This window comes from Tiliqua scincoides, chromosome 16, assembly GCF_035046505.1.
Source record: "Tiliqua scincoides isolate rTilSci1 chromosome 16, rTilSci1.hap2, whole genome shotgun sequence".
Taxonomy (NCBI): Eukaryota; Metazoa; Chordata; class Lepidosauria; order Squamata; family Scincidae; genus Tiliqua; species Tiliqua scincoides.
Window position 1 is genome coordinate 7,227,480 of NC_089836.1, and position 19,158 is coordinate 7,246,637.

The 19,158-nt window shown below is 50.4% G+C and overlaps 2 protein-coding genes across 5 annotated transcripts; one reads left to right on the plus strand and one right to left on the minus strand.

The window, feature by feature from the left end:
• Positions 1 to 1,168: 1,168 nt before the first annotated feature.
• Positions 1,169 to 2,831, minus strand: TMEM203 (transmembrane protein 203). Its single transcript, XM_066610561.1, has one exon. The coding sequence runs from the start codon at positions 2,567 to 2,569 to the stop codon at positions 2,150 to 2,152; it is 420 nt and encodes a 139-aa protein (XP_066466658.1). The 5' UTR covers positions 2,570 to 2,831; the 3' UTR covers positions 1,169 to 2,149.
• On the plus strand, positions 2,720 to 17,464 carry NDOR1 (NADPH dependent diflavin oxidoreductase 1). Of its 4 annotated transcripts, none has more exons than XM_066610557.1 (15): positions 2,720 to 2,854; positions 3,913 to 4,047; positions 4,895 to 4,972; positions 5,661 to 5,758; positions 5,943 to 6,041; positions 6,523 to 6,624; positions 7,746 to 7,955; positions 8,903 to 9,024; positions 9,816 to 10,036; positions 10,168 to 10,275; positions 11,013 to 11,127; positions 11,281 to 11,427; positions 11,809 to 11,927; positions 14,104 to 14,198; positions 17,213 to 17,464. In XM_066610557.1, exons 2-15 carry the CDS (start codon positions 3,913 to 3,915, stop codon positions 17,355 to 17,357), a joined length of 1,794 nt encoding a protein of 597 aa, XP_066466654.1. In that variant the 5' UTR covers positions 2,720 to 2,854; the 3' UTR covers positions 17,358 to 17,464. The 4 variants fall into 4 exon arrangements, with proteins under 4 accessions (XP_066466654.1, XP_066466656.1, XP_066466657.1 ...); XM_066610559.1 differs by lacking the exon at positions 17,213 to 17,464 and adding an exon at positions 14,303 to 14,493; XM_066610558.1 differs by lacking the exon at positions 2,720 to 2,854 and adding an exon at positions 3,057 to 3,205.
• The last annotated feature ends 1,694 nt before the right edge of the window (positions 17,465 to 19,158 follow it).

Genomic DNA, 19,158 nt, shown 5'->3' on the forward strand with positions numbered 1-19,158 from the left:
TTTGTTGGCAACCTTCAGTCTCGAGAAACTATGGTATCGTGCTCTGAAAGGTTAATTTATCAATTAATTAATAAATTCATTATATTAATTCATCAATAATTAATCCATTAATAAATTAATTTATTAAAATCAATATTTATTGATTTATATTTATAAATTTATTAAAATTAATTAATATTATTTTATATATTGAATTTTTATTATTTAATCTATTATTAGTTGGCAACCTTCAGTCTCGAAAGACTATTTATACATATATATTAATATATACACATATACATGTATATGTGTGTGTTTGTATACATACATATAATATATATATATACATACACATATATGCATAACATATATATATATTAATATAATTATACATAGTGAGAGACACACTGGAATATTATGATAATTGTTAACCTTTGTGGTTAGAAAAGGGGTCAGGGGTCAGTTCCTGGGGCAATGTCTTCTTTAATTTCAAGGGTTCCTCTGAACACATGCAGAATGCACCTCTTTCACTACCAGCTTTTAAACCTGCATAGGCCACTCCTCGTTTTCTAAGGGCCCGATCCTATCCAACTTTCCAGCACCAGTGCAATCCCAGTGCAGCCCCCAAATGCAGCCCTCCACCTACCTTGAGGAGGCTTCTGTGACTGCCTGCCCACCACAGGATGCAGCGCACACCCCATTGGCATGGCTGCACCGACACTGGAAAATTGGATAGGACTGGGCCCTAAGAGGACCAGCGCGAATCATGTCAGTGGAGAAGGCAACCAGCCCACAGTTCCAAGCATCATGCAATGTACAGCCACAGCAGGGACACCCAAATTGTGGGTTGTGAGAGAGGCAAGATAAATTACATCACCAGCTTGGAAGCATCCACTGTTGGGCGAGCCTGTGCAACCATGGCCCCTCTTCTCTCTGCCAGTATTTGGGCAGCAACATCATTCAAAGCAGGGTCAGTTGAAGATCTCCTGGCCAATGCCAATGCAGCCATGTGATGGAGAGGGCACAGGATCCAAGAAGCATCTCTGCTGCCAGGAAGCAAGACCCACCCTTGTACACAAAAGAGAGTAAGGGGTGCTCAGAGATAGCCACCTGAGCTAGTGAATCACCACATCCTGCAGCAGCAAAGTCCTTCCTCAGAGAAAAAACTTTATGCAGGGAGGGAGACATCTCAGTATAAGCAATATTTTTATTCTTAAATAAATAACCTCCTGAATAACCCTGGGGCATCACAAGGGTCTCAGTCCAATGACAACACTGCTTTTCAGCCGTACAAAACATGAGTGCAAGAATCTCTCCCCATGCAGAGACAGATTTTTTTTCCTGTCCAAAGTTTCCTCCTCCTCCTCCTTACTGTCAGGACAGAAAATAAGTTGAAGAAGTGCCCAATCCTGGAGAAGGAGGCAGTGTGGAAGCCAGACCAATGTCAAGTAAGCAGAAAACATCCAAGAGGAGTCCTACTGATGCAAGTGATATGAACAAGAAGATCAGTTTTGTTGCCAGGAAAAAGGAGAAAAAGTGTCTCTTCCATCAAGCTGCAGCCTGATCCCAGATGCAGACTGACAGTCATCTGACCTCTAGCAAGAAGCATGGGGGGAGAGGAAGTCCTTCTACAGTCATACTGGGTGGGTGGGTGGGGGTAAATACATCAGACTTGGGAGTCAAGCCCCACTGAACTTGTTTCCCAGTGAGTGAGGTAAGGATTGGGATCCCTGGCATCCTACTTGGAACAATGCATTATCTCAACGGCAGATTGTAAGCCTGTTACGTAATGCCATGGTGATGGTCATAGAGAAGCAGACAGAAATGCCTTAGGTGGTGACCTCGGAGCACCAGAGGGATGCTGGCTGGCTGACAGTCTAGTTAACCCAGCAGGCCTGGATCATGAGCAACAGGAGAAGAATGAAGATGGGCAACATGGTGAGGCTGTACCACAGCTTGTGGCTCTCCTTTTTGCCCAGAGGCACACCCGAGGGATACTGGCTGACTCCTCGCAGAGAGGTGCACCCAAGGGATGCTGGCTGGCAGTCTAGTTGACGCAGCAAGCCCGGATCATGAGCAGCTGGAGGATGAAGATGGGCGACATGATGAGGCCATACCACAGGCTGTGGCTCTCCTCCAACCCGAGGGATGCTGGCTGGCTGGGCTGGCCCTAGTTGACGCGGCAGGCCCGGATCATGAGCAGCTGGAGCAGGATGAAGACGGGCGACATGATGAGGCCATACCACAGCTCGTGGCTCTCCCCCTCGCCCAGCTTCTGGCAGAGCAGCATCTCAAAGACGAACTTGAGGCTGAGCAGGGTGAGGATCCAGAAGAGGCGCAACACGGCCAGGCGCTTCTCACCGTCCTGGAAGAGGCGCACGGAGACGATGGCGGTGAAGTAGGTACTGAGCCCATCGGCCACGAAGAAGGGCGCGAAGACCCCCCACCAGCTCAGCCCGGCTTCGCCCACCGCCCCGTCCACCTTCAGCACCAGCAGCACCGAGGCCGCCAGCAGCGCCGCAGCCTGCAGGAGCAGCTCAAAGGGGGCGAAGCCCAGCCACTGCACCAGCTCCCGCAGGGAGAACAGCATGCTGGGCGCAGGAGCAGGCAGGAGCCCTCAGCGCCGCTCACCAGGTCCAGGCGACGTCACTGGAGCAGGGCAATCCCTCCTGCACACACACCTCCCAGCAGGGTGCGGCTCCTGCGCATGCGCCGCCTCTACTGGCCCAGTGAGCGGAGGCCCAGAGGCGCAGAGACGTTCTCAGCGCTGCGCTCGCGACTGGAAGTTCGAGCCACTTCCGGATCTCTGTCAAGCCGGCTTCCGGCGCGCACCTGTGTCGCATGCGCAAGCAGAGGGCTGCCGGCTGTGACTGAGGTTAGGAGCGCTGACTGCGAAGGGAGGGGGGAGTCTCGGAGAAAGGGGCGGGGCGACCGATTTGCATATATGAGGGAGGGGTCGTCTCCCGGGCAACGGGGGTGCTGGTTTAGTGGGCTTGACCTGCAGGGTTGGTCTCAGGCCTGGTCTTGCATTCAGTGCCATCCTCTTCACAGGGTTGTTGTGAGAGTGGAGGAGCTCCCTGGGGTGCCCTGGCCTCCTCAGGGGAAGAGCTGGGCCTGGGTATTGTTCACCCTTGGGTGCTGCTGGCATTTTCTCCTGGAGTGGAGGCTCCCCCCCCCCCCAAAGCTGTGTGAGGCAGGGCACAATCCCATACATGCCTACTCAGAAGTAAGTCCTGTTGTGCTCAAAGGGACTTACTCCCAGGAAAGTGTGTAGCCTTCATGCCCTGCAGGCGGGCACCCCAGCTGCTTCTGTCTGGATTGGGCCCTGAGGTCTGCAGCTGTGCCCAAAGTGAATGCCCATGCGCATCCCCAGCTTTTATGGGGCCACATCAAAGCAGCATAACCAGTTTGGGCTCCCTTGAAAGGTGTGGTCCAAGCTAGCCCAGGCCTGGCATTGCTGGCAAGGGGAAGCCACGTATAGCTGCACAGGGAGGTGACCTGCGCCTTCACAGTGGGGTCGCTTGCGAGGGGAAGGAGCTGTGCTTGTGTCCTACAGGATGCTGCACATTCAGAGATACTCTGACTCTGCTTTCTATAACTGGGCGCAATCCTAACCCACTTTCTGGCTCCGACATAAGGGCAGTGCAGCTTTGAGGTAAAGGAACAGACATTCCCCTACTTTGCGGAGGCCTCTGTGAAGTGCCACCCAACTGCAGGGTGCTGCACACCATTGGCGCCACTATGCCAGTGCTGGAAAGTTGGTTAGGATTTGGGCCTCTGTCTTTTCCCATCTTCCCTCATTCTTGGTTCCTGTTTTAGGGGTGGGGAAGGGGAAATTGTCCAGCACTCTGGCTTGTAGTGAGCATGTGATGGAGGGCAGACCTTTGACCTGCCACCTTTTAAAAACTGTTTTCTGCTATGGCCTTTTTTCAGATGGCAGTGCAGAAGATCCTCCTCCTCTTCGGCAGCCAGACTGGGACAGCCCAAGACACAGCAGAGAGAATTGGCCGGGAAGCCAAGCGACGCCACTTCCAGTGCAGGGTCGAAGCCTTGGACAGCTACAGTGTGGTGAGTGCCCAGACAGTATGAGCCATGAATGACGAAACCCCTTTTTGTTGTTGTTAATAAATGGGACTCGTTGCCACAAGATGCTGGTGTCCGTCATCACTTAGATGGCTTGAAAAGGAGGTCGGACCAATTCATGGGAGAGGAGAGGCTTGTTTGTGATTATCAGCCACGATGATTCTGTGGAGCCTCCATATTCAGGGGTGTCGTAACCTCTGAGTAGCAGGTGCTAGGGCACAGTGCAGGCAGCTATAGCCTTCACTCCTTGCTTGTGAGCTTTCCAAACACATTTGGTTGGCTGCTGAAAGTGGAATGCTGGATGATGGTCTGGTCTAGATGGGTTATTCTTAGCCATTATAGTTAGGAAGAAAGCCTTCATGTTTAGCAGCCGTCCACCTCTAAGTACCAGAGTCTAGGGGAGGGCTTGTGAACCCCTTGGGAGCATCTGTTGTCTGCTGGGAGAATCAGGATGCCAGGCCAGATGGGGGCCTTTTGGTCCAAGCTAGCATGGCTCTTCTCATGTTCTTAAGTTCCCAAACTCTACGTGGCTTTAGGCCAGCCTCCCTCTCATTCAGCTTTGGCTCTTCCAACTGCAGTATGGCCACAATACCAGTTGAGGTTATGAGGTTAGAAATGGGTTATGTCAGAATGCCAGATGCAAAGGAGGGCACCAGGATTCAAGTCTCTTGCTGTGTGCTCCCTGGGGCATTTAGTGGACCACTGAGATAAAGGAAGCTGGACTAGATGGGCCTATGGCCTGATCCAGCGGGGCTGTCCTCATGTTCTTATGAGTAAATGCCTCTGCCTAGTACGTAACATTTAACCGGCTTTGTGTGATTTTTCTCTGAAGGCCAACCTGATCCATGAGCCACTGGTGGTGTTTGTGTGTGCAACCACAGGCCAAGGGGACCCTCCCGATAATATGAAGGTATGCTGTCTTCCTGATTGCTATCCTCTAGTGTAGTGTTTTTCAGCTGGTGTAACCCGGTGGTAAGCAAGGAGGCTCAGTGCCTGGGGTCATGACATCACTTTTAGTTTCAGCAAAGAAGTGATCACTTCGGAGCTTTGCAGACTCAGAAGTGACATCGCAGGCCCCAGGCATTTTATGTATTGGTGGTACTTATGATAATTACAACATGAGAAGTGGTACATCAGGAGAAACAAGTTAAAAAAAAAACAAACTGCTCTATTACCTTGATTAAGGTGGGGACAGGATGGCATCTTCCTAAAATTTCCCCAAGGGACACTTGATTCAAGCTCAAGGTCCTCTGAGGTGCAATGCCCTGCCTCTACATTTGAGTGTATGATGCTGCCTTCTGCGGAGTCTGACCATTGCTCTGTCTGGCCCAGTGTTGTCAACTGACTGGCAGAAATTCTGGTGGCTGCACTTTCCCGGCCCTGCTGCCTGAGTTCTTTGGAGGTGCTGGGGGCTAAACCTGGACCTTTCCCCCCTCACATTCAACCCAGTGAACTGTGCCCCCCCCCCCCGCACCTAGTTGCAGAGGATCCTGAGTTGCCTGGGAATAAGTGGGTAGCACAAGGACACACTCCACAGCAAAACATTCCTGAACACACCCAATTAAAGTGCCTGCTTTGGTGTCTGGTTTAATTTTCAGAATTTCTGGAGGTTCCTGTTCCGGAAGAACCTGCCTACCACTTCCCTGTGCCAGATGGATTATGCCGTTGTGGGCCTTGGAGATTCCTCGTATCCCAAGTAAGCTGCATTCCTGTGTCTGTGTCGCCTCAGCTGCATAACGCAGCAGCCATGACTCTTAGAAAAGGACAGTCTGGCCCATGCATGAGGTAGAAATTCTGGAGGCTGGTTTTCCCCCCAAAGGAGTCCCTCTCTAGGTTTCTCTCTAACCCTCTGGCTTGTGTCTTGACTGCTGTCTGCCCAGGTTCAACTTTATTGCCAAGAAGCTACACAAGAGGCTTCTGCAGCTGGGAGGCAACCCACTCATGCCGACAGTGTTGGGAGACGACCAGCATGACTTAGGGTAAAAAAACACCAGGAGCTGGTTACTGAAATGTGGTGCCTTGGAGCTGCTGGGCCGCTTTGTGGGTCACTGTTAGGCACTGCTGGAGCTAGCTTAAGGAGGTGACCAGGTGCTTTCTCTGCCCCCGCTATGTTGGATCTGCATTGAATCGTGGTAACCCTTGAATTTTTTCTGCTGTTTTTCAAGGTGGGCAGATGTTCTAACAAAGCTTTCAAATGATGCATTTACCCCTCCTGGGGGTTGCGTCACTGCCTTCCCCCTCCCCTCCCTTGCAAAAACTTACTGTGGGTTACAAACTCCTGGGGAGTTTGAAAACAGCAGGTCTAGGCTGTAGGCATGGAGTAAAGCATGGAGTAAAAAGTAAATGGAGCCTAGAGGCTCCCTTTTTGAATAGGTTTTTGGACACTGTATTTTTGGGTTTTGAACTGAAATAGACTTCTTTTCTTCTTCTGCCTGAAATGACATCTTTCTCCTTCCACAGCCCAGATGCAGTAATTGATCCTTGGCTATTGGAGTTGTGGAGGAAGGTCTTAGCCTTGTATCCTTTGCCTTCTGGTCTTCGCGTAATCACCCCAGATGTCGCGTGAGTACAAAGGCAATCTGTCAATTGATAGGGTGAGAATCTGGGCTCCCCTTTTCTGTGCCTTCCAGGAGGGAAACAAGCAAGCTTCCAGTCCTTGTAGCTGACCACACGTGCAAGGCAAGGCAAGGCTGGTGGAAGTCTCAGAAGCCAAGGGGAAAAACTTGTTGCATCTTCCTAAGACAAGGGGGAACCTGCAGCAACCTGTGTAGCTCCTTGCCCCCCACCACTTGCAGGCTAGAAAATGGGTTTAATTTCATGCAGCATTCGATGGGAACAGCGTTCGAGCACAGATTCAGTCCTCTTAATGTGTGCAGCCTGTCAGCAGTCTGGATATCTGTGTTTTCCTGACTTTGTTTGATTTTTACCCCACCTTTCTCCCTGAAAGGGCACCCGAGGCAGCTCACAACAGGTTAAAAATACATATGCTAGAAAATACACAAAAATAACTGAAAGCCAAACAATGGCAAACAGTAGCATAAAACCACCTATCATAAGAGCATTGAATAAACCAGCATGCACTAGTCTGCAAACAGCATACCCTTGTAGCGTTCCAAAGGTTTTTTGAAATAAAAAATGTCTTCAGGCCTCTCCAGAATAATAAGGAAGCTGTTCTTGGCTCAAAGGAGAGGGAATTACCTAGAGCAGGCACCACGATCGAGAAGGCCCTATTCCTGGCTGCCATCCCCCTAATCTCTCTGAATGGGGACACAACCAAAAGAGTCCTCTCAGATGACCAGAGGAAGGGGCTGATTATATTGAAGAAAGCGCTCAAATACACTGGTCCCAAGCCATAAAAGACTTTAAAGGTCAAAACCAGCATCTTGAATTGGGCCCAGAAATGAAACCAGCAGCAAGTGTTGGGTTTGGCTATCAATTTTATACCTTGGTGGCTAGAAGAAGAAAACTTCCTCTTAAAATACCCCGAAAAGCACAAGCAATGAGGATTTGTCTGTAGCTCTGTGTCTGCAAAACTGGAGATGGGTTTTCTGCAGCTGATTGAAATTTCTCCCCTCCATCCCCCCCCCAAATGTGGCACTACAAAAAGAGAAGGGAGTTGCTTATGCCCTCTTGATTCAATGTAGTGATACTGACTGCTTGCAATGTTATTTCTTTCTCTATAGCTTACCACCCAGATTCATGTTTCAGTTTCTGGATGAGGACTCTGGCAACCTCAGCAAGAGCCCTCCTGAGCAGGACGGAGCCTTCAGAGATGCCCCCTCCGAGCTGCACCCTTTCCGTGCCCGAGTGGTGTCCAATCAGAGGGTGACGGAAGCCTCTCACTTCCAGGATGTCCGCCTCATTGAGTTTGACGTCACGGGCTCTGGGGTCGAGTGAGTGTTCTTTTGTTGCTAGAACTGTGACTGGGGTGCAGTTGGGGAGTACACCTTAAAACCTCACACCTAGGGTGGGGTGTCTTCCACATATCTGTGACCAGCTGCGCCGTGAGGTTTCAGAAGGGGAATTCTGCATGTCCTTGTAAGGACGTCCTGTATCAACCTACTCTCTACTGCTCCCTAGAGTTCTTTCCAAGATTGGGCAGAGTCCATCTTCCCCAGGGGTCTGCTGGATGCCTGTGGGTGCCCACAAGCCAGGCACAAAGGCAGTTGCTTCTTCGTATTGTTTATTCCCCAGCATCTAGTTCTAGGAGGTAGACCGTTTCTGAACAGGGAAGCTTCATTTAGTTATCGTAGCCAATAGCTATTTGCAGTGAGTTAAGAACCTAAGGAGAGCCCTGAGGGTGTCAGACCAAATTGTGCCCAGCAGTGGCCAGTCAGATGCTACCAGGACACTCGGACAGGATGTGTAGATACTGGCCTTCCTCCCCAGCATTGCTGCATATTGTGGAGACTCCATCTGGTCTGTCAGTATCTACCAATGGGTTAATAATCAAGTTCTACTTTATGTGAATTTATGTGAACCGTTCACGTGGTCAATTCACATAAAATAGAACTAAAAGGCCAAAGAGCGTAGCTTGGTGACGTGGTGAGATTTGAGCCAGGCCCTTCGTGGTTCATGACTCAAATGCTTGGGCACTGTGTGACATCGTGGTGGACCAACACATTCTAAGACAGAGGCTGAGTAGCGAGTGCTGCTCTTGTTGCATTCGCATGGTGGAGCTCTGCAAGGGCACAGAGAGAGTCCAATGCTCCTCTCTGCTTCCCACTCTCTCTCACTCATCAGGAGGAGTCATCATTACGGGGCCTGTTCAAACTGTACTTTTGGTTTGTGCGGCTGTGGCTCCCTGCTGTTCTGAAGGTTCCCTGCCTGTTCCCTGCAGGTATGTCGCTGGTGACGTGGTGATGGTTCAGCCACGCAATTCGCAAGAGGAGGTGGAGCTCTTCTGCAGTCTCCTGCGTCTGGACCCTGACAAGCTTTTTGTCCTGAAGCCTACGGAGTCAGGTACAGGCAGCTGCCTGATGGGCTTTCTAAGCAAATGACCCTTAAGAAGCCACTTAACCCCTGCAAGTCCTTTGCCTTCCTGTCTTCTTCTCTCTTTCACTGCAAAGCAGCTGCTGAATTTTTTTTCTCCCCTTCTGAGGGCTGATAAGCTAGCTCTTTTTTTTCATTGCTTGGGGGAGCGTTGAGCGCTGCCCTGGAAGTATTTGGGGCTGGCGAGAGTCCTCCGGATTCAATCGGGCAAACTGGCATCCTTTTGCGATTGGCGTTGGATGGAGCCACTTGTGGGCAGTCTACCCAGAAGGAGCGCTTCTACCCAGAACGCAGTCTACCCAGAAGGAATGCTAAATCATAGGAAGCCAAGCTCCTGAATTTTAGTCTTGCTGTCTCTGACACTTTTTTGGGAGGGTCATGGTGGAAACGCAGTGGATTGATAATCATACGCTGGGTAAAGAAATATCTTCTCCCATATATAAGAAGGATTTTTTTAAAGATTGTGCGAGCCGTACGTACATCATCAACATATGTGGGCATTCCCAGCTGGATGTGAGTGAGAGGGAATGCCTCCATCAAGTTGCGCCTGCTACCCAGTGGTCCTACATGGTGGTGCACCTATGTGTTACCATAGAAGTTCACTTCTGTGAGAGAAAGAAGAGAGAATCCCTCTTCTAAGATGGCACCAGCCACCTGTCCTTTTTCAAAGCATTTTGATTAAAAATTATGTTGTATTTTAAGAAGTGTTTTCCCTAATCAATTAAAACCTGGAACCTTTTCTTTTGATCTGGCTGTTTCAGGCACTCCCCTCCCAGCCCACCTGCCCCAGCCGTGCACTGTCCGTCACCTGGTGACCCACTACCTGGATATTACCTGCATCCCCCGTCGCTCCTTCTTTGAACTCCTGTCTTGCTTCTCTCCGAATGAACTGGAGCGAGAGAAGCTGCAGGAATTCAGCTCCGCTCAAGGCCAGGAGGACCTTTACGCTTACTGCAACCGGCCACGGAGGACAACGCTTGAGGTACAAATGCTCCAGGGATCCATGGAGAGTTGGCTGACTTTTGGGACCTGTGTCTGGGGATAAAGTTTTATTCATCCCAAAGCTGATGTCCTTTGCTTCTGTGGCAGAAACATTCTCTTCTTCTTCCCCAGGTCCTCTGCGACTTCCCACACACAACCTGTGCCATTCCTTCAGATTATCTACTGGATCTCATTCCACGGATCAGGCCCCGGGCCTTCTCTATCGCCTCCTCAATGCTGGTAAGGAAGGGGAGATATTTAAGCCTGCACAAAAGAAGAAGTTTGCCTTATCAATTTGCTTTTTATTGAGTTGCTACTTTTCTAATCTGCTTTTCACTACAAATTAATCCTCCTTAGTGTTGCATTTTTCCTGTCAAAGATGTTAATGGGTCCACAGGACAAACTGTGTATGAGCAGAGCTGTGTATGTCTTGTGCTTAACTTTGCTGAATAAGGCACGTGAGACCTTACAAGGATGTCTTGAGTCCAACCTCTCTAACAACTCGTATTGAGCAGAGCTTATCTTAACTAATATGCACATTTGCATAATAATATTGCATATTTTTTGCCATGCGCACTTTCTACTCTGCACTGTCCATGCCAATTGGAAGGCAGCGCTCCAGAGTTTCAGGCAGAGAAGGGTCTTTCCCAGCCCTTCCCATAGATAACGGGGCTGAGCTTGCAGGCAGGGTCTTGTGCCGCAGACTCCTCCTTTTTCCTTTCACACACATCTTCACTTTGGCTCTTGTTGCTCTGTCTGCAGTGGCATTTCCCAGTAGTATGGGAACTCATCAGGGTCAATTCAACTGCTTCAGGAATTCTTCCCTGCCCAAGAGTTTTCTGTTCTTTTGTTTGAGCTGCCTCCCTCTGTCCTTTACCCCCTTTTCTAAAACAGAAACCTTTTCCTTCTCAAGACATGCCAACCTGGATCCAATATCCAGAGTCTTTATCTTTCCTGCCCCCTATCCTTGCATTCAGGTTCATCCCAACAGAATCCAGATCCTGTTGGCCGTGGTGCGTTACAAGACTCTCCTCAGCAAACCCCGGCGTGGCCTCTGCTCGACGTGGCTGGCCTCCCTCGACCCAGTGAATGGTGAGTGCTGGACAGAAAGTACGGTGTGGCTTTCTTGCAGAAAGGTCTTGCCAAAAGATCTGTGGCTGGCTGAGTATGCGAGAACCAGAATGACTGCAAATCGCTGCCGTTTGGTGCTTCCACCATTGTGATGTCCACTCTGTTTCTTCCTAGGTGCTGAGAGGGTGCCACTGTGGGTGAAGAGGGGAGGGCTGAAGTTCCCGACCGACTTGGACACTCCCGTGATCATGATTGGGCCTGGCACAGGAGTGGCGCCTTTCCGAGCAGCGGTACAGGAACGCGTGGCCCAGGGCAAAAAAGGTGATTCTCATTGTGGAAAGCAGTTCTCCTCCAGTTCCAGCAGGGGGCAGATGCGTGCTTCATTTGGAATGGCATGAGAGTTAATTGAATGACGCTGAAGTGTGTTGCGTGTTCTTCCCCCTCCTTCTATGTGTCGGTATTGCAGCTGATTGATTCTGTTCTTCAAGGAGCGCTGGTTGAAGGACAGCGGGAGGGAAGGGGCTAACGGCAAGAAAAGCTGTGTGTGTGGGGTGTGCTGTTGATGGCATCTTTTCATTTATGGTTTTATCAGCGTCTGCTTGGCACTCAGAGGGAGCAGGGTGTAGTTCACATGTCCTGCCTGTCACCAGGCAAATTCAAGTAACGCCTCTTGATGTCACTGTTTTTTGTCCTTTTTTGCAGGAAATTGTCTGTTCTTCGGCTGCCGACAAAAAGCCAAAGACTTTTACTGTAAGGCGGAGTGGGAGGAACTGGTCGGAAAGGGGCTCCTGATGCTCTTCACGGCCTTTTCCCGTGACCAGGTGGGTGGAGAGTGTGAGGACTTCTGTGGGCCAGACCTGAATCCAGGCCTAGAGCATGGGTTCTCCATCCCAGAATTCCAGAGGGTAAAAACCCAAGAAGGGCCCTCCTGCGGCCCTCCACAGTCTCATCTAGGCCAGCAGCCTGTTTCCCCAGTGGCCACCCACAGGCAGGGCATTGCGGGCCAAGGCTTCCTACATGTACAATCTGTTTAACCTTCAAGGTGCAGAGACTCCTGTCCTTGGTTGCCTGACACCTCTGGGCCCCTCCTGTTTACCTGGTAAAGTTCCGTGCTGGGCTTCACCTTGGAAAGGTGCACATTTGGCTAAACTGGCTGGGATTTCTTGTCTGTCTGGAGTCCAGGTTTTCCCTGGCTTTGTGTCCTCCACTATATTTGGATTCCCATTTTGAGAGTTGTCTTTGTTGTTCCGTGTGCTGCAATTTGGTGGAAATGCTGCAGAAAGTGGGGCTGGCCACAGCATCCAGCTTCTTCCAAAGAAAAGCCAGCATTCTTTTTCCGAAGCAAGTTTCTAATTCTTATGAGGCAATAAAAGTATCCTTGAAAGCGTGAAACCTCCTAAGTGTTCAGAGGAGCTCCTGAATTAGAGTCCCAGTGGCTGACACACAGCAGCTGGCAAGCCCAAAACAATTGATGGAGAACCAGGGTTGGAACTGTGGAATAAACTGTGCCACATAAGAGAAATTCATTAAATCTGCACTGTTGGCACTGGCTGCAGAACCAAACTGTGGAGTAGAATTTGGATGTTTTAGGACAGTTAAAAAAAAAATTAGCCGTGACCTGGGGAGATTATATCCAGTGGCATAGCTAAGGGGGAGCCAGGGGGGTACAGGGCTAGTGATTACATCAAGGAATGGTACCTGTCTGCTACTGGGCTGGGTCAGAGCATGATCCCTTTCTGCCTGTTTATTCCTAAGAATCACCTGCCACTTGTATATCGACTAAGTAGTTGAGAGCCAGCATTTGGTGCACGTGCCAGATTAGAAACGGGGGGCACAGAATGACCAAGGCTCATATTCCCATTTTGCCATGAAGCTTGTGGCTCAGTCCTGGTTCAGTTGCTGCCTCCACACTGCCCTGAGCTCCTTGGAGGGAGGACAAGACAGGCACGTGTTGCTAAAAATAACAAAATCACTATTTTTTAAAATGTGTGCTGTACCTTTACAGACAAATACTGTCTGGGCAACTGGGGTTGAAAACGGGTAAAAACAATCCTGGATAATAATTTAGACAGCACATTTAGAAGCAGAGCTGCAAATATAGTGTGGTCCTCTTGGGACTGTACTATGTCAGAAAGAAGGTGGGGGGGTGGATTGCACAATGGAAAACCGCCCCCTCTCCTTTGCGTCATAGATTTTCTGCTTGTGGAGAGTGAGTTCAGTGGGGAAAGCACCTGGCCCCTCTGCCCTTCTGACATGCTCCTTTTCCAGCTGCAAGGCACAGTTTAAATTCTCCTGCGTATTTTAAACATGGTATTTCCCTCCGTCTCCCCTCCACGCACACATTTTGAAGAGGTTCCCATCCAGCAAGGGACAATACCATGTGATTCTTTCAAACGTGCAGCTCAGCTCTGGCCAGACAGATGCATCAGAGGAGGAATGGAACAATTAGAGGCCCAGCCCCTTGTTTACACCCAGTTTCCGGTAGCTGGTTGTTTAAGAAGGCACTGTGAGGGTGAACTCATTCTTGGAGGAACTTGAGTAATCTTCACCCACACTTGTTGCCTTCCCTGAGTCCTCGAAATTCTTCCCCTCCCTTCCCTTCTGTCGAACCTGGATCCCATGCTGGTGTCAGGCCTCTAGGGTGCAAATGTCCATGCACCCTCCTGCACAGCTGTGGCTGTGTCTCCCTGCAGAGTGCTCCAGCTCTCCACCCGCCAATAGTCTGGGTATCTGAGTGCCCTTTAGTTGGTTGGCTGATTATTGTAGGCTGCTCTGAGAACTTCTGTTGAGGGACCAGCTCATTAGTGTAATAAATAAATATTTTAATCTTACAGCACTCCCAGAGGTGTGTTTGAACTGGGGGGGGGATTTAACCCCTTGCCACCACCATGGGAAGAAATGCACAATAAGAAAGCCCCCCCCCCTCGGAATTCTCTTCATATTAGACCAGGCTGTGAGACATTAAGTGACCATACTGCATCCTTCCTTGCACTGCAGGAGGAGAAGGTCTACGTCCAGCACCGTATCCGAGAGAACAAGGAGTTGATCTGGGATTTGGTGAACTGCAGGGGTGCCCATATCTACCTCGCAGGGTGAGTGTCAAGAAGCAGCAAATAGTTGAGACCAGTGGGCCCTGGCCACGTTGATCTCTGCTGTCCAGCCCAGAGTGCCAAGTATTCTTGTCCCTATATTGCAGATGGGGAAGACTGAGGTTGAGAGGAAGTGGCCAGCCTACAGCCATCTAATGGGTTCATGGAAGAGGCAAGATTTGAATCGGGGAAGACCTGATTCATGGCTCAGTCTCTTATCCCCTTTGGTACAGCAGTTCTTCCCCCACCTTTGGTTGCTGAAACAAAAAAGCGTGGGGGTGGGTTGGCTGGGAACTGGAGTGTTTTTGTGTGAGTGTGAAATAACTGCTTGGTTTTGTCACTAAAAACATATTCCTGGGCTGAGCAGATGTTCAGAGGTGCTCTGTTCCTTCGTCTTTATGTATGTCCTGTGATGTTCCATTTCACATCTAGTCATGGAAGGCTGCATTGCACTGAGCCAGGCTCTGTCCCACCTAGTTCAGTATTGTCTACAGCAGAGGTCCTCAAAGTTCCCTGCACCTTGTGGTGCTGGGGAGAGCCTCTGGGTCATCCCTGACTGGTAACACGTTCTACAGGCCTCAGAATGGCCTGCAGAAGACTCTGAAAGCCATGTCAGGTTTTTGGAAGCAGACAGGAAGTAGCCTTCTGAAAACCAGAAGTGACTTTTGGAGGCTTCTGCGGGCCATTCTGAGGCCTCTGGAGGGCCCATAGAGTAGTTTGCTGGCCTGGTGCGACCTGGAGGAGACTTCCAGAGGCTCCAGGTGAGTCATTCTTGCTTCCAGAATAGCTTCTGTTTGGAACAATTCGGATGCAAGGGTGGTGGGAAGGGCACGACCCACCTCGCATGGGCTCACGTCCCACAGTTTGGAAAGTGCTGGTCTACAGTGATTGGCAATGGCCCTCAAGGGTTCGAGGCAGGAATTTTTCTCTGTCTTACTGGGAGAGGCTGCCATGGGTTGAATTTGGGGCTTCCTGTATGCAAGGCAAGTGCTCTGCCACTGAGCTGCAGCACTGGTTGGTGGACTTGGGGCTTCCAGCAAGAAGCAGAGTTGATCCCACACGCCTGAAGTCTCCCATGCCTGAAACAGAGCTGGAGGCCTCGCCTTCCTGGGACTTTCCCAGGGCAGGGCTGCCTCTCTGATTCACTGTCTGACCCCATATCCAAATGGAAAATTGCATCCTCCACCAAAGGCCACTGTGGCACACTGATTAACCAACGAGGCTTCAGCAGAGTTGTCAGCTTGCAGCACAAGGGAATGGAGCAGGTGAACAGGGTTGAAAGGCCAGGTGGAGAGGCCCTTTGCAGCCTTGTTAAATCCCACAGCGTCACACTGCTCTGCTCGCTTCTAACCTGTGTTGGGGATTTTGTGCCACCAGTGTGGACTTGCAGGATTGAATACACCTCTGTGAACTGAACCACACTCGGAGGCACTGAAGCACATTCCTAAGCTTTAAGAAGTTGGCTGAACCAGCCTTGATTTGCTGCCTTGTGTTGCAGGATGTGGAGAAAAAGGCAAAGAACAGTTACAGCAATGCTTGGGATAAGAGTGAAGTGGAGAACTCTCAAAATCCTCTAAAAAAGCCTCCCCATTTCTGCTCCTTCTCTTTCCTTGCAGGAGAATTAAGTAGAGCAGTTGCTTGCTTCCCTTAGAAAGTCCCAGAATGCACGTCAATCCCTTGAGTGCTGTTTTGTTGAGGCCTGGTTGTTACTGAGTAATAACTGAGACAGTCGACCCCTTATTAGGCCATAGCAGATGCGCCCCAAATTGTGGGCTCACTTGCTCTCAAATCCCTCCACATACAAAAGTAGTTGGGGTGAAGGGATGATGGGAAAGTCTTGCCTTCCCCCTGACGGGATGCCGGAGGGGGCCTTAATTAAGTGTGGGGTGCCTGAATCCCTTCCCTTTGGGCATTCCTCTCTTCTGGTCTTTGGATCACTTCCCTGTAGTGGATCCGCTCCTCCTTGCAAACTGCCTCTGCCTGGCAGGGTGGCCAGTGGATGTGCCTCTTGATGTTCCAAGACAGGTGGACGTGCTTCTTGAACGTGAGGCTCCAAGGCAGCTGTTGCTGCACGTGCCACCTCTGAGCTCCAGAACACGCACCTTTTGGGTCACAAGACCGACAAGCTTAGATGATGACAGGAGCAGATCTTGATTCCAGCTTCCTTCCCAGGGTGGGGAGAGGAAGGACCGGTTCTCTGGGTGGGACTCGTTCCTCGACATTCCTGCAGGCGCATGCCTTGCCTGGGAAGCAGGCTGTGCAGCTTCCAGAGAGAATTTTAAAAAAAACACAGACGTGGTTGCTTCGGCCACATCTAACAGCAGCCGGGCTCGGGTTCAAAGCCAGCAGAGGACCTCCAGAAGCCCGTCCAGCAGTGCTCTCAGACACCCTGAATGTTTGGCTTTCATTTTCATTTTTTAGTCAGTTCCTAGTCCCTTTTGGTGCAGAGCTGAGACTCACACACTGTGAATCATTATGCCCCTCGCTCAGCGAGTAAGCGATCTCCTCCTGCCTTCCTGTTTCCGGGGCAGTAGGTGCAAAGGTGCCAGGGTGACTGTAAACACCACATGTACATAGATAAGTGGGATGTAAAATTGTAAATTTTTCTTGGCTTCAACTTGTGTGAAAACAGGACAAGTAAAAACTTGCTGTTTTGTTCATTTCCTTAGAATGGTGGTGTCAAATATAAGGCCCATGGGCCATAAGTGGCTCCCAGAATCAACTTATCCACCCCCATTATAATTGGACTCCCCCGCTTGATAATTGGGTTCTCTCATATCTTGAAAATATGAACAAACCTCTGTCACAGTCACCCCCAGTTTTGCCACAGCAGGGAGTCCTGGAGAAGGACATTAAGGGCAAGTGTAAATAAGTTGTCAGGCTCATGCAGTGTTGCTGTCCCTCCCATGGTGTATTTGAGCATTTCTGACCCTTGAAATGATGGTGAACCATTTTTCAGTCTCTGTTCCCCCCCCCCCACCGCCCACATTGTAACCAAGACACCTTTCTCTTTCTAGAAATGCTAAACAGATGCCCGAGGCAGTGGGGGAGGCCCTGAGGTCAGTGTTCCAGACAGCAGGAGGCCTCTCTGCCCCAGAAGCTGAGGAGCACCTGGCCGGCTTGGAACGGGCTCACCGCTTCCAGGCTGAGACCTGGTCTTGAGTTGCCAGTCTGGGTGGATGGACGCTTCTTTCTCCGAGCTGCAGCTGAAGCAACTGTGAGGGTACTGTAACTTAAAAGGAGACCAATAAACTTTGGCCAAGACAATCTGTCTGAGCCATTGACTCATCACTTTCAGGGTGGGGGGGGGGCAGCTCTGCTTCCATGTTAGCATGGGGGCTTCCACACTCCTTTCTGTGGGTAGGCTTCAAAGAAGAACTTGGTTTGCCCAGGATGGGATGTGATAGAGGTCTATAGAAATGTGGGAATGAATAGGGCAGCAATAGAAGCATGGATTTGCAGTGCTCAAATCCAGAGCTGATCACTGGTTTTGGCTGCCTGGAGATTTGGAACAGACAAAAGGAAGGAGTTGATCACATAGCTCACAGCATGGATCTCACTGCTAAAAGATGTGGTGGTGGCTGTTAGTTTTCACTTGGAAGTACTGGTCTAGGGTCCACCTGGCTTTTCTTGTGTTGAGTTTCTGCCTGTCTGCTTGATTTTCATCCCACTCTTCCTCAAAGAAATTTGGGGCAGTGGTGGAAGGGTCCCCCTGGCAGAAGGGCCCAGAAAGCTCAGAGTCTGTAAGATCTCACAGTTCAGGGGGTTTCCTGCAGGCTTGGAGTAGCCTCTGAAAGGTGAGAGATGGGGGACACACACACATGTAACCCATTTCTGGAAATATAAGGCCTGGGATTATTTCCTGAGATAGGAAATATAAGTTGCTCTGGGATGATTTCCTGAGATACACAGGCGGTTGGACTAGATGACCTGGGGGGTCCTTCCAACTGTGTGATTCTAAAGGGTCTTCATATTCCTAACTCTGGGGATGCAATTACGGTGTTGCAGGATGCCATTGTTGGTTAGAGTCAAATTTGATGCTTGACTGGTGGAGGAAACACAGGAGGTGCCTCAATGTGAGGACTGAGGGCTTTGACCCAAGACTGGCCAGTGTTTAACCTCTGCCCATCCCCTGCCTTTGGTGAGCAGCTGTCTTGCGTTCCTGGCTGAGCCGTTCCTCCTCCTGCCACGTGCCCTAGTGAGCAAGCATTCAGCAGGTCCTGGCCACTGAGTCAGGCAGTCCTGACCTCCTTCCCTTCCTGCCTGGGAAGTGGAACAGTGCAGTGAGCGTGGGCCATGTGCCGCCTCGGGTCAGGGAGGGGAACTGGAGCAACTGGATGGCTGGTCTGGGCTGGCTGCAGCTGGCCTCGAGAATCAAGGAAGTGGAGAACGCAAGAGTAGCCCTGCCAGATGAGACGGCAGGCATATCAAGACGAGCAGCCTGCTTCCAAGGATAGCTGGCCAAGCGGGCCTCCAGGAAAGCCTGCAAGCTGGGTGTGCAAAGGCCCTCCCCTGTGGTTTCCTCCTGGAACCTGCCACACCATTCCTATGGGTGGAGGTTCTGTTTGGGGCTGACCACTTTCTCGTCAATTGGTGTGGGCCACAGCTCCGTGCTTGGTATGCAAATTGCTACCGTTTCGGTTGATCCCGGGTTCCAAGGCTGAGAATAACAACTGAGGAACAGTGACCTTTCTCTGACTGAGGGTGGGCTGGCTGCCACCTGTTGGAGGCAGACTGTGCCAGACTGGGAAGGCAAAGGCAGCTTCACAGGCTTGGCAGGGCAGAAACACCTGCTTGGAAAGCGTTCCTTTCCCCCCTTCCCCCTCCAGAAGAAAAGGTTGTGTGTTTTGCAGGAAACTTGAGGGCTCAGGTGTGGGACATTTTCGCACCATCACACGGGGCCTGTGGTGCCTCTTATCTTCAACAAAAACATAACCAGCCTGGCTTCTCTTTAGGGGAGGAA